Genomic DNA, 15362 nt, shown 5'->3' on the forward strand with positions numbered 1-15362 from the left:
AGGGCAATTTTAGGTTCACAGCAAAACTGAGGTAGAAGGTACAGAGATTTCCATATAACCTTAGCCCCCATACATACATAGCCTCCATTACCATTATCTCCCACTAGAGTGTACATTTGTTACAAGTGATGAACCTACACTGACACGTCATTACCACTCAAAGTCCACAGTTTATATTAGGGTTCAGTCTTTTATATTCTATGAGTTTGGACAAATGTATAGTAATATGCTTCTACAATTATAGTAACAGAGTTGTTTCATTGCCCTAAAGATCCTCTATGCTCTGCCTATTTGTCCCTCCTCCCCTCTAAGCCCTCCCTGCTAACCACTGATCTTTTTACTATCTCCATATGGTTTTTGCCTTTTCCAGAATGTCATATAGCTGGAATCATATAGTATGTAACCTTTTTGGATTGGTTTCTTTCATTTAGTAATAGGTATTTAAGGTTGCTCCATGTCTTTTCATGATTTGATAGCTCATTTCTTTCAGTGGTGAATATAGTCCATTGTTTGGATGCACCACAGTTTATTTACCCATTCACCTACAGAAGGATATCTTAGTTGCTTTCATGTTTTGGTTATTATGAATAAAGCTACTATAAACATAACTGTGCAGGTTTTTATGTAGACATAAGTTTTCAACTCCTTTGGGTAAATAAATACCAAGGAGCTCAATTGCTGGACTGTATGCTAAGAGTATGTTTAGTTTTATAAGAAACCACCAAACTGTATTCCAAAATGGCCATACCATTTTGCATTACCACCAACAATGAATGAGAGCTCCTGTTGCTCCTGATCAGCATTTGCTGTTGTCAGTGTTCCAGATTTTGGCCATTCTGGTAGGTGTGTAGTGGTAACTTATTGTTTTAATTCTCATTCCCATGATGACCTATGATGTTTATTTGCCATCCATATATCTTCTTTGGTAAGGTGTCAGTTAAGGTCTTTGGCTCATTTTAAACTCCGGTTGTTTTCTTATTGTTGAGTCTTAAGAGGGTTTTTTTGGGGGTATATTTTGTATAACAGTCCTTTATCAGCTGTGATTTCCTTCTTTTGGGAGTTGAATGATATTTCATTTTATGTATATATTGCATTTCTTTTTCCATTCATCTGCCTATGGACATTTAGGGTGCTTCTAGGCAATTGTGAATAATGGTAGAGATGGGTGTACCATCTTTTCAAGAGGCTATTTTCAATTCTTTTATATCTATATACCCAGATGGTATATATGGTATTGTTGAATGTGGTAATTCTATATTTAACCTTGTGAGGCAGCTCCATACTGTTCTCTGTAATACCTGTGCCATTTTATATTCCCACTGTCCATGTAAAGAGTTCAAATTCTCCAAATCCTCATCAAAACTTGCTATTTTTTTTTGTTTGATAGTGGCCATCCTAAGAGGTATAAGATGGTTTTGATTTGCATGTCCCTGATGATCAATGATACTGAACATCTTTTTATGTTTGTTGGCCACGTGTATATCTTTTTTGAAGAAACATCTATTCAAGTCTTTTGCTCATTTATTAATCGTTATTCTTGTGTGTTTTTTTTGATGAGTTGTAGTTCTTTATATATTCTGAATATTAACCCCTTATCAGATATATGGTTTACAAATATTTTCCATAGGTTGTCTTTTCACTGTTGATTATTTCCTTTGCTGCACATAACACTGAAGTTTCTGAGCAGAGGTGTGGTAATGATATGAAATGCCTTTTTAAAAGATCATTCTGACTGCTGGGTGGAAAATGATGGCAGCAGAAGCAAAAAGAGAAGCAGGGAAATGAATTAGAAGAGAATAATGGCTTGAACTAGGTTGGTGGTAATGAAGAGAAGTGAACAGATCTGGATATACAAAGGACTTGTTTATAAGGAATCAAGAATGACTTCTAGATTTCTGGCTTGAGAAACTAGAGAGATAGTAGTGCCATTTGCTGAGAAGATAAAGGAGAACAAAAGCAGATATGGTATGCCTAAGGCTTTATTGTTGGTCTTTTCTTACTTATTCCCTTGGTGTCTCATGCAGCCCCATAGTTTTAAATATTATCTATAGGATGACAACTTTCAAATTTCTGTCTCCAGCCCAGACCTCTTTCCCAGAATCAAGCCTTGCATATCCAATTGCCTATTCAATATCTCTACTTGGATATTACAAACCTAATATAGCTTCATCTTCCCCAAACCTGCTCCACCCACAGTCCCTCCTACCACTGTTAATGACACTTTCATCCTTTTAGTTGTTCAAGCCAAAAGCCCAGAAGTGACATTCCACATGCAAAGTGTCAGGAAATCATGCTAGCTCTAACTTCAAAATATATCCAGAAACCAAAGGTTTCTCCTCACCTCCACTACCACTACCCTAGTACAAGCCACCATTCTTTTCCCCCTGGACTTCTGTAATCACTCAACAGATCTCCCTTTTCCTGCCCTTGCCCTTCTTCTATATTCTTTTCTCAACAGAGATGCCAGAGTAATTCTGTTGAAATGTAAGTCAGATGCTATTCCTCCATACAATGATTTCTGATATCATTTAGACTAAAAGCCAAAATCTTTACAGTGGCCTAAAGCCCTACATGACTTGTCTTCCACCACTCCTCTTCTCTCTTTAACCTCCTTTCATACTCTCCCCAGCACTGGGTCTGCACCTGCCACATTGGCCTTCTTGCTGTTCACTGGATAGACAAGGGACTTCCTGACTTTGGGTCTTTGCTCTAACTGTTCCCTTTGCCTGGAATGTTCTTCTCCCAGATAGCCCTACTTGACTCTCTCATCTCCAGCTCTCTACTCCAATTTCAACTTGACAATGAGGCTTAACCGTACCTCCCTACTTAAAGCTGCTACTTGAGAGGGGAGGTAAATGAGGGGGGCGAATTTAAATCATTTCTTCAATTAAAAATAAATTAATTAAAGTTGCTACTTACTTCTTTCCATTATTATCCCAAGCTCATCCCACTATTACTCGTAATTCCTATCATCTTTTTCTACTTTTGAATTTTTTTCTATAGCACTTAATAATTTACCTATTATGTTTATTATTTAGTGCCTGTTTCTCCCTGCTAAATCATAAGCAAACCCACTGATGGATATCCCAAGCACTAAAACAGTGCCTGGCACATAGTAGTCCTTTAATAAATATTTGTTGAAGTAATGAATGTAAGTAGGTTGGGGCAGTAGGAAATTAAGACTGATGTTTTGAGTGTATTAAATTTGAGATGCCCATTGAGCATACATGCAGAGATGTCAAAAAGACTTTCTTTTGTCAGCATATATACAGGTTTATAACCACCACAAGCTCAGTAATTTGGTCTTAGCCTTTTTTTCTTAAAAGGCAAGGTATCCATCTTTTGCCTTTCTATTTATCTTCCAACATCTTGGCAGTCACTTTGGGTCTAGCAGGAAACTGGTGAGGTGCTGAGTTTCATATCCCTTTGTAGTCATATTGTCATTAAGTGATATTAGTCACCTTTAGTCATTGTTGACCTATGATCATCCTTGGTAACTCTTACTTGTATGTACACATGCATATTTATTAACTCTTTCCAATTTTTACTATATATTGGTCACAGTAAATGGTCATTGTGTGTAAGATATTATATTAACATTATAGGGATTTATACATAAGAGACATACCTTCATTCAGAGTTTATAGTCTTGGTGAGGAAGCAGAACACATAAAAATAACAATTTCACAGCAATGTTAAGTGTGAACTAACCTGTTCTTTTTACATATGTAAAACTTGATAGCTGTGCTAAATTGCAAAAATGTTTGACTTACATTTTAATTATACTAGAAGGCAGTGAAGTAGACTACTTACAACACTATAATCACCAGGCTTGAGTCCTAGCATTCTTTTGTTTGTCCCTTTATTATTTTACTTTGGTAGCAATTTAAGAAATAGTAGCTAAGAGCAACAAGAAGACCAAATCTACAGTAATATTTTAGAGTGTTATCTAATCAGCTTTTTATAGTAACTTTAATAGGACTGTAACCAGCCAGTTCCAATCAATGATACATACAAATATAATCCCAGGGTAGGGGTGGGAAGGACAGAAGTCTTCCAAAAATAAGACTTAATTCTAAGAGAAGAAACTATATTCAGTGGTCTTTAGTCCCACAGATCACTATCAAACTGTTTTCCAAAATGGCTGTGCCAAATCACATTCCCACCAGCAACGTATGAATGTTTCAGTTGCTCTGCATCCTCACCTAACAAGCTGCTCGAGCAACTGCTCACCCTTTTTAATTTTAAGTATCCTACTGGTTTGTAGTGGTATGTCATTGTGGTTTCAGTTTGTATTTCCCTGATAACCAATGATATTACTCATCCTTTCATGTTTTTGTTTAGCATCTATTTTGGGAGACCTTAAAAACTAGAGACTATAAGTGAGATTATAGAGAGAAGGGAGAATAAAGGAATCTCATAAAATTTCCTATGAACTCCTGGGCTCAACTCTGAAATGTATACGTGTGGGTCTGACCCTAAAACTATACTAAAAGCACTGAACACTGAACTGCAGAACAGACCACTACCCTCATCCCAAACTGCTGCACACACAGGAAAGATCTGAACAGGCAGTGCAAAGGCTTTAAAAACTGAACTGATATTGGAATCACATCACAGAGAAGGTGAGTCAAAACTTGCAAATCCTAACTCGGTCATTAATTGCTCAAACAAACTAACAACAACAAAAATCACTATTTGTTATAATATTTAAACAAGGCTCAGATCTTGTAAAGTTCAAAATGTCCAGGATAAAATCCAAAATTGACATTCAAAGAACCATAAAGATGTCAGCAACTTGCAAAGAAAAAATAATAAATAGATACCAAACCCAAGATGATGCAGATTTTGGAATTATCAGACTAATCTTAAAGTAATTATGATAGACATGCTCTAAGGAAGTAATAAGATTAAACATTCTTGAAATGAAATAAAAGAAACAGGAGACATAAAAAATAAAATGGAAATTTTATAAGTGAAAAACATAATAACCAAAATTTTAAAATTTATTCAATGAGTTCAAAAGAGGAATGGAAATGACAAGGGGAAAGACTGAGTTAACTTTAAGATAGATATGTAGAAACTATCCAATGTGCACAACAGAGAAAAAAATTTTTTAAACAGAACAGATTTTTAGGAATATTACCAAAAGGTCTAAAATTCTTGTCATTAGTCTCGGAAGGAGAGGAAAAAGTATGCCATGTTAAAAAAGAAAGAAAGAAAGAAAGAAAAAGTTGAAGAAATACTGGTTGAAAACTCCCCAAATTTTGCAAAAGACAGAAACTTACATTTCAAGAAGTTTAGCAAATCCCAAAAAGAATAAACTCAAAGAAAGTCATGCCTATACACTTTATAACCAAATTGTTGAAAACTAAAGAAAAAGGAAAAAAGCGTTTCAGAAAAATGATACATTTGTATAGAGAAACAATTCAAATGACTATGAATTTCTTATCAGAAACCATGAAGGAAAGAAGGCACAAAATGTTATAAAAAAAAAAAATTGAGAATCATCAATCCAGAACCCAGAGTTTTATATCTAGTGAAAATATCCTTCAGAGAATGAATGTAAAAAGACATTCTCAATGAAGGCTAAAAGAATGTCACAAGCAAACTGGCTTTAAAAGAAATGGTAAAGAAAGTTCTTCAGGAAGAGAAATGACACCAGAGAAAAACTTGGAACTTCAGGAATGAAAAAACAGAAATGGTAAAATATCTGGGTAAACATAATAAACTATTTTTTCCTTAATAAACTATTTAAATTCTTTAAAATATATATGATAGCAAAAATCATAACACTGTCTGGCGGGGTTTTCAATGTATATAATACAAATGATGACTACAATGAAAGGGTGAGGGGCAAAGTACATTCACCTTGAAGTTGAAGTTGTAAAATATTAATTCTAGGCAGAACTGTGAAAAGTTAAGTAGGTAAACTGTAATTCCTAGAGCAACTACCAAAACAAACTTTACAAAGAGATATAGTAAAAACACTATAGATAAAATCACTACTAAACAATCCAATAGAAGGCAGGAAAGAGGAAGCAATGGAATAAAAAACAGAGAAAACAGGAAAATAATAAAAAGGTAGACCTAAATCCAAACATACCAATAATTACATTTAATGTAAATAGTATAAACACATCAACTAAAAGAAATTGTCAAAATGAATTAAAAAACAAGACCCAAATATATGCTATCTCTAAGAAATTCACTTTAAATGTAATGGTATAGGCTAAGTTAAAAGTAAAAGAATGGAAAAAGATATGCCTTGCAAACACAAATCAAAAGATGGAGTGGCTATATTAATATCAGATAAAGTAGACCTCAGAGCAAGGAAAAGTGGCAAGGATAAAGAGAGAAACTGAATAACCATAAAAGGTTCAATTCACCAAGACGACATAACGATCCTAAATATGGCACCTAACAACAGAACTTCAAAGTGAGTGAAACAAAAACTAATAGTTTTAAAAGGAAAAATGGAAAAATCCACAATTATAGTTGCCGACTGCACATTCCTTTCTCAGTAATCAATAGGACAAGTAGACAGGGAAACAGCAAAGGATAGAATTAAAACACACCATCGAGGAACTAGATCTAAATGATAATTAAGTACACCCCACCAAACAACAGCAGAATACACATTCTTTTCAAGTACACATGGAATATTCACCAAGATAGACCATATCCTGGGTAATAAAATAAACAAATTTAAAAGAACTGAAATAAGACAAAATGTTCTCTAACAAGATGGAATTACATAGAAATCAGTTACAGAAAGCTATCTACAAAACAGCTTTCTCTTAATGAAATCCCATTTCCTTTGAGTCTATAACAATGAACTATTCTCAGAAGACAATTAGTGAGTTGTGATATATACATAATCAATCTTTCTAAACTCATAGGAGTCAATCAATACTCTCAGAAGAGTAGCAAACTTTTACTTTGCAAGACAAAAAACAATAAAGCTATCCTAACTTTAGAAAATCAAAGTCTTTATTCACAAATAGCAAGTTTTAGTTTAAAAATTACTTTAAAAAGTTATCTAAAAAACTAGAAACAAATGGGAATATTAAATGAATTATGAATAATTTAAGAATTTTTTTGTGAGATGCCACGAATGTGTATTATTTGCCATCTGTATTAAACTTAACATTTATTTTTCCGATACTAAATGTCAAAGACTGTATCATAAGTAATCTTATCTAAATAGCTGGTTCAGATTCATTGTCTTGATTTTTTCCTTATACAACTCTAGAGCTCACTGTAACAGTGCAACCACTGATCTGCAGATAGGCCTGACGCTGTTGACAGCTGTTAACTACTGTCAGATTAAGTTAATACCTTTGTTTATTTTGTATGCTAATATGTCATATGGTTCAACATAGATTGAAGGATGAAATAACAGATTTCAGAATAATATCTTTATCTAATCAAAGAAAATTTGAAATTTGGAAGTGAAATATTCATTATAGGCATACCTCAAGGCAATAAAGTACTATACTAGAAGTATAAAGAATCTGTTATTTGTCTTACTTATTAACAGTCATAAATAAGTAAGATTCTATTATCCATTAGTCTCTCTCAGGGGACTATCTAAACCAATGACCTTCAAACTTTATTCCAACTAAAACAATTTTGAAAAATTATGCAACACTTCACACAATTTAAGTTGGTATCTAAAAGTTTTCATCTTAAGTTTGAATAGTTGCAAAAGTAATATGTTTACTTTAATACTTTCTGCATAATGTAAATTTTATATTTTAAATAAAACTTTTACATTTTTAGATGTAGCCAAGTAAATATATTATAGAAATTTAATTATCTATAGACTCATCTATTTAAAACTTGTATACCCTTTTCTTTAACAGTAGAAATTTTACATCTTCCCCTTTTCTCTTTGAATTTTCATTTCCATTTCACTTTGTCCAAAGATTGTTATTTGAATGTGATATACTTGTATGCTTGAAAGTCTTTTATTGATCATCCTATAATACTTCAATCTATACATATTTAAATTTTTCTTATTTTCCAATGACCTTAATGCCCTAAGTATTAAATTTTTGTCTTCTAGATTGAATTATTACAATAACTACTGACATACAATTTATCAGAAAGGCATTGTCTTATTATAAACTTTGATAAATAACAAACATAACAGGTAACAATTACTGAAAACATACCTTTTAGTGAGAAGTTTAGAGTGATGCTTTTATGATACTATTAATCACAAACTGTTCCCTTTGTTTTGGTGCCCTGAAAGTTTCTAAAACTGAATAAATGTACCACAGTGTGATTCAGATAGGTAGAAAAAGCATGTCTATCTTTAGTCAAGTGGGAGAAGAGAGTATGAAATAGCACCTCTGCAGCAAGTATACTTCTCAGGAAGACCAATTTTAGGAAAAGAGAAGGTATGGAAGAGCTGCAAATTTCCTTAAAGTTATATCCAAATTAACTAGTCTCTTTCTATTCCCCATACATACCTCAGTTTGAAAGCCATTGATTTTTACTATTTCCTCTGTTCACAAGGGGATTTGACAAAGAAAGAGAAAAGGTATAAATTTGTCTTTAGACCTACATATCAATCCAGAAAAAAATTGAATGTAATGTCCTTTGAAACCTACAACACTTTCATTCTTTTTATCAATGTCAAAGAACAAAACTAAAAGTTTAACCATTAGGAGTCTGTCCAGTATTACTGACAAATTGTGATCAAGACTAATTGTTATAAGTGGCTAAATTTTCTGATCAAAGAATCTATTCATGACCATTAAGCTGCTTTATTCCATATGTCTCACAATTAATCTTCATATGCTTTAAGATACTCAATTTCTCTTTATCATGGAACCAGTCCCTATTACTGTTTTCACTACAGAGATATCTAGCTTTAAAGGGATAGGGATGGGGTCGGGGGGCTTAAATAAATTCAGTGCTTCATTCAAAAATGGGGCATTAATGGTTTACTGTTACGTCTTTAGCAAATCAATGCTTCAGTGGTAAGACAAACATAGCAATTTTTTTAAACTTGCCTCAGTAATCCAACTATAAAGTATCAAACTGTATTATACAAGAATCCTATATATTACAGAAAAAAACTTCAATGTATTTTTTTCTTTAGGAAAAGCATTTTAGAGTGTAGGAATATAGATAGGCAATTTCTACTCTAAATTCGGAACTTACTCTTATTTCTTTAATAAAACTACTTCAAAAGATAGTGAGTTCTCACAACTTTGAGTTTTGTGAACAGTTTATTTATAGAGTTATTAAGTGATGATTTTGCACTTCTTGAAATATTTTTAAAAGCTCATTATAATGTTCATAAAAATTTTTAAGTGGAACATATGGGTCAAATCAATGGAAAAAACAAAGGTTGCCCTTGAAAAAAATTCCCATATTCCTGGTCTTTAAATTCAACTTCATTTTGACCAGTTCTTAACTGGAGTTGGTCTTTGTATTCTGAGCAACTTATCTTATGAAAATCTATTTCCTTCACCACTCCCACTGAATCTATATTTGCTAGCGTTATAATTCTACAAAGTTAAACTAAATTACACAGTCCTGCATCTGTTTGCAGATAAGTTTTATCTAACTTAGTCAATACTCTCTCTCATAGCTCTCTGAACTGAATTTTCCTTTTTTTCCAAAGAATTTTCCAATTCTCCATCGCCTGAGTTAAATAGAAAAAAGGAGAAAAGAAAGCACATCTAACTTTAGACATCGGATCTCAAGATTTAGAGGCCAAATCCTAAAGTAGTGTTTAGTGTTTGGTTCTCAACCTTCATATAAGTCTATGATCGCATTATAAAATATACAACGACACCACTTCCAGAGGTAAGATTTTACATTAGGCAATATTTGTTTACTAAAGCAAACTCATGACTCAAGCAGAAGCAAGTATTCTGAATATTGTTTTACCTTGCCACTTTCCTTTTAAATTAGGCAGCACTCAGATTAAAGGAGAGAAAGAAAAGGCAAGAATGAGCTCCAACCAGCTCCTGAATGTACAAGATTAGGTAAAACTAAATGCATTTTACTAATGGACATCTGAATTAGAATATCAACAGTATTCTTAAAACATGAACAACAGGCTGAGAATATAGGAACTGTCAGCATTCTTTAAAGAAAACATCCCAGTATGAAATGCCAGAAGTACATTCACTTTGGAGATGAAAAAGTACTCGTGTGCGTGTGTGCGCGTGCGTGCATGTGTATACAGTCTCAACAGACAGACAGAAAGATAGACAGTCAAGTGCAGCTTAATGACAGCATTCTGAGAAATGCGTTGTTAGGCAATTTCATATTGCGCAAACATCATAGAATGTATTTACACAAACCTAGATGATATAGCCTACTACACGCCTATGCTGTGTGGTACGGGTTATTACTCCTAGGCTACAAACCTGTACAGCATGTTACTGCACAAAAAAACACAAGATTAAATCAAACACAAGAAAAATTATGCAATCAAGACTCAGTAAATACGAGATGCTTGAGGCTGCTGCCAGCATACTGCTTTACAACAAATGTTTTTTAATAAGTAGTAAGAATATATTCTAAAATAATGATAAATATTATAGTAAATACATAAACCAGTAATATACTTATCTATGATCCTTATCAAGTATTATGTACTTTATATAACTGTACATGCCATACTTTTATATGACTGGCAATGTAGTAAGTTTGTTTACAATGGCATCACCACAAACATGTAATACTGCAGTATGATGTTACAATGACTACAATGTCACTATTTCAGCTCCATTATAATCTTATGGGACCACCATCATATATGTAGCCTATCATTGACCTAAACATCATTAGGCAATGTTTGACTGTATATATACTTTAGTTGAACTTCTGGCTTCAAGTAATTAAATTATGCCAGAAAACAATATCACTTCAATTTTCAAAATCAAGTACACTGCCATATGCTTTCCACATCTCTCATGACTCCTAAATTTCTTTACCATCTTGACCTCTCTCTCAAGCCAACTGTCCACTGGGTACTTGTAACTAGTATATCAAGTACCACATTCAATTTTTACTCCTCTCCCATCTAAAGAGAACACACACACACATGCTCCTCTAATTAATTTTTCCCATTCATTATCATTCTTACTTATCCAAGTTCAAAATCTCCAAGGTATATCTTTGGGTCCTTCTTCTCCTTGACACTCGTCTACCATCTAACTGATGATCAACCTGAATTGTTCTTGCACAATTTCTTATGTACCACATCTCATACTCCCTTTTCATTCCCACAGTATCCCTCTAGATAAAGCACTAATCTCCAAAAAAGGCTTCACTCCAAATGATTAAAAATCTCCCCAGTATCTCTCCCTCTAGAACTTTCTCTGCCAACACATTTTATATAAAGATAACACCAAAATGAAAAACACAACACTGTCCTTATTATCAAAGAACTCACACTCCAGCAGGAGACACAAAAAACTATTAATAGCATAAGTAGATAAGCATTATACTGATGGTATAATCGAAAAGCTCTAGGAAGGCATGAGAGTGAAAGTTACTACAGAGGAGGCTTCAGACGTTACAGCTGAACTGGAGAAGAGCTTTCCAGACAGAGAACAGCCCAACATGTAAAGGTTCACATCTGAGGGGAAGGACAAAAGTTCAGTCGCAAGGAGAATTAGACTAGAAAATGTCGGCTTGAGTCAAACTGTGGAATTTTCAGCGTCACACTAAGAAGTTTAGGCTTGATCCTATTAAAATGTGAAACAAGCACATATATAAGAAGGCTTTAAGTTTTTGTGTTTGCTCCTTTTTTTTAACATATAATTTTTAAAACAAAGTAACACAAAGCACCCATAGAACCAGGAACATCTTCCAGAAGTGTGACCAATGATAATTTACTTATCATCTACACTTCAGATAAGTAAAGAAACGCTAGAAAAATGAGATATGAGAGCGGGAATTTTTTGCTCCTCCTGTATCCCCATTACCTAATACAGTGTATGGGACGTGGCAGGTACTCAGTAAATATTTGCTAAGTGAGTATTGCACACAATATTTCTTCTTTCAGGCCTTAATTTCCTATAGTTCAAAAGGGTTAAACTAGATCAATATATTCACTTTCAGCTCTAAAAGTCATACTTCTTTGAACTAGAATTTCTAAATATATAATGTAAGACATCAGTAAAATTACTCCAAGACATCCGGGTCTGAAACATGCCTAGTCACAAGGTTTCACAACATCTTACAACATCTTACTTATGCAGTTTCACATAAGATAAACAATGAATTTACTCTGCTGAAAATATTGAAACAGCTTGATATAGCTGAGGTAGAAAGAAATATAAGCTAGCTATTGTAGAAATAATATATGTCTGACCATTCAGATAAAACAAGAGAAGTTAATGTTCGTAAAAACAATAACAATAGCAGCAGCAAAATTTAGCTTCTTCAGATATTTGAAGAATCAGAAAAATCTGTTACCTGGTTTAACCAAATAATCTTACTGTGAAGGCAGAATTCTTAGTTTTTAAATAGTATGACATAGATTAATCTCCCATAATTAATTGTTAATTAGAAATTACTTTCTAACTTTTTACAACTTTTTCCAAAAAGAAAAAATAAATCATTTTTAACTCATTATTTTAAATATCTCAAATAATAGAGCAACTTGACTATATCACAAAACCACCAGTTCATGAAGTCAAGTTTTATTAAATATATTTCCTAAAGATTGAAATGGAATTAAACATTAAAGAATATTCCTTATCTATATAAAACTTAAATGGTTTTTAAATCATCTGTAATTGTTATGAACAGAAAGTTTTGTTTCTAAATATTTCCAACCTCTTTGCGGATGCTTGTTATATATAAGAAACACTGGTAGAAACTATAGGGAAATCAGAAAACTCTAGAAAGTATTGAGTCCTCACATGTAGAGCCTAAGTTGAGTACACATGGCTTAACATAAAAAGTCAAAAGGTAATTCAAAAGTTTAAATAAAGGCACCTTAAGAGAAATGTCATAATTTATACTTTATAATATGACTAACTGCCTATAGAAAGGAAAGGAAGACCTAAGACATCATGGGCAGAGTTTAAGAAGAGAAAAAGTTCATACTGATGACATTTCTATGTTGACTTGTACCTTCTGCTTACTCTTAATTAAAAGGTTTAAACCTGTGCAGAAAAACAAAGAAGTTGTTATTCAAAGGATGCCAAAGGTTTAAATACAACAATAGCTGTTTTTATAACATTTAAAAGAAAAGGTAAACAATTCAAGCTTACTTTAACAATTCTTTTAAATATAGCATTCCATGAGAAATTGGAAACCTTGTATATTACTGATGGGAATGGTGCAGCCAATGTGGTAAACAGTTTGGTGATTCCTCTAAAGCTAAATATAGAATTATCATATGGCCCAGCAATTTACCTCCTGAGTATATACTCAAAAGATTTAAAAACAGAATTTATCATCATTAAGAAAAGAGAGTGTTAATATGACTGTTCTAGATCAGAGAAACTAAAAAGATACAAAGCTAAATGCAACTCTTGAACCCTGAGTAGATCTGAGCTGGAGAAAAAGGAGCTATAAAGGATATTTTTGTGATAATAGGAGATATTTGAGTTACAGACACTATGTGGGATGATAGTATTGAATTATTGTTGATTTCTCGGTTATAGTAATAAATGGTACAGGATTATACAAGAGAATGCCCCTGTATTAGGGAAATACATACAGAGATACTTAAAGGTGCAGTGTCATGAAATCAGCAATCTACTTTTAGTTAGTCTGGCAAAAGAGAATGTGGGAGTGGGTGAAGGATGGAGAGAATGTGCTGTAACATGTGGGGAAAAATAACAGTTGTGGAATTTAATTCATTTACATTATATATGTACTGTGGCTTTTTAAATTTCAAAATTAAAAAAAGATTTAAAAGAAAAGGAATTCCTAAAAGTATCTTTTCTTTTTTTTTACCACTGTATACTTAAGAAAGCTAAATGAACAATGGGAAAAATATAGCAAATTCAGTGTTTTACACACCTTCTACATCATACCAATGTGCACCATTCGTGATCCCATCTTTGAAAGTCTCATCTTCATCTCCAGGACAATGAGGTGCCCCAGTTTTCATGATGGGGTGGTTTGAAGCATAGGCTTTTGCCAAGTATTTAAATACTTCATCATCTGAGGTTTTGCTATAGATTCCAGTGGCCTTATGTTCTGGAGAATCATCAAAAGGATAGCTTGCTACCACTGAGCCACCATGCAGATTTCCAGAAAGCACGAACCTTTGAAAACACAACAAAATCATATATCACTAAAAAAAAAAAAGGGGTGAGGGCACAGAAAACATCATGTATTTACAGATTCTACATCTCTCATAAATAAACTCAGTATCTTTCTTGAGACCTAGAAGATAACTCTATCGGTTGTTATAAGTAGACCAACAACAACAACAAAAAGAAAATAGAAAGTAAGCTTTATCAATTCAACAAATTTCAAACAGTTCAAATTAACCTCAAATAATTTGAAAGAACTTTCTCATCATTGAAAAAGTAGCTGGATAACAGAATCTAAATTAATGTTTCAGGAAATGTCTTATTTGGGGAATTGCAAATTCATGTATTAAATATATCAACCTGCCAACATTCAATCATTTTTTTGACCTACAAAAATGCCAATTTCCTATAATTCAACCTAATACTTGTATTTCATAATGTGTTAATTTTGTAGAAAGTGTGGCTTGTATAAATATTTGTTGCATACATTAGCTAGATTAATAACTTTCATGCTTTTAATATTACCATCCAAGGAGAATTTTTAAGATAGGGAGTCTAATGTAAAACAGGATGTATTTTCTCTCACCCTGGGCTCACAAAATACTAAATTCACATTTTCAACAGAGAAGCCACAATTGAGAAGATTCAGGGCTGGGTAAGGGAAAACTTGATACACTGAGCTGCTTTCAGAGAAAAACAATACAGCACATAAAAGACTAGCCCCCTTATGCCACTGTAAAAGCATCTCTCTTTCTAGACTCAAGGTTCCTGATTGGGCCATTATAAAATAAAATGACATGGAGACAAGGCTGATCCTATAAAAGAAACATTTTTATTTTTTTATGTTTTTACTTTTAAGTAAACCTATTTACAATCTGGTCAAATTTATAGATACAGAAATACGCCTTTTATGGTGAAAAGTAAAGGCAAAACATGCTTAATTCCCATTTATACAACTTTTCCTCATGAAACAGGTTAAACCACTATGAGTAAAGATTAAATACTCTTCTCGTTGCACTTTAAATTGGATTTTCTCGCTTCTGCCTTTTTGTAGTTGAATGAACTGACCTACAGAAATTCTAAAGAGAGTTGATATATAACATTTAT

The 15362-nt window shown here is 33.0% G+C and overlaps 1 protein-coding gene across 1 annotated transcript in view; it reads right to left on the reverse strand.

Annotated features, from left to right (window-relative positions):
- The window catches only part of CPD (carboxypeptidase D), a 56001-nt gene that overhangs the window by 35892 nt on the left and 4747 nt on the right, over positions 1-15362 (reverse strand). Inside the window, exon 2 of the mRNA XM_016138988.2 lies at positions 14017-14264. Within this exon, the coding sequence (XP_015994474.1) occupies positions 14017-14264 (248 nt within the window). The remainder of the gene's footprint in view (positions 1-14016; positions 14265-15362) is intronic.

Source organism: Rousettus aegyptiacus, unplaced genomic scaffold, assembly GCF_014176215.1.
Source record: "Rousettus aegyptiacus isolate mRouAeg1 unplaced genomic scaffold, mRouAeg1.p scaffold_m13_p_6, whole genome shotgun sequence".
NCBI lineage: Eukaryota > Metazoa > Chordata > Mammalia > Chiroptera > Pteropodidae > Rousettus > Rousettus aegyptiacus.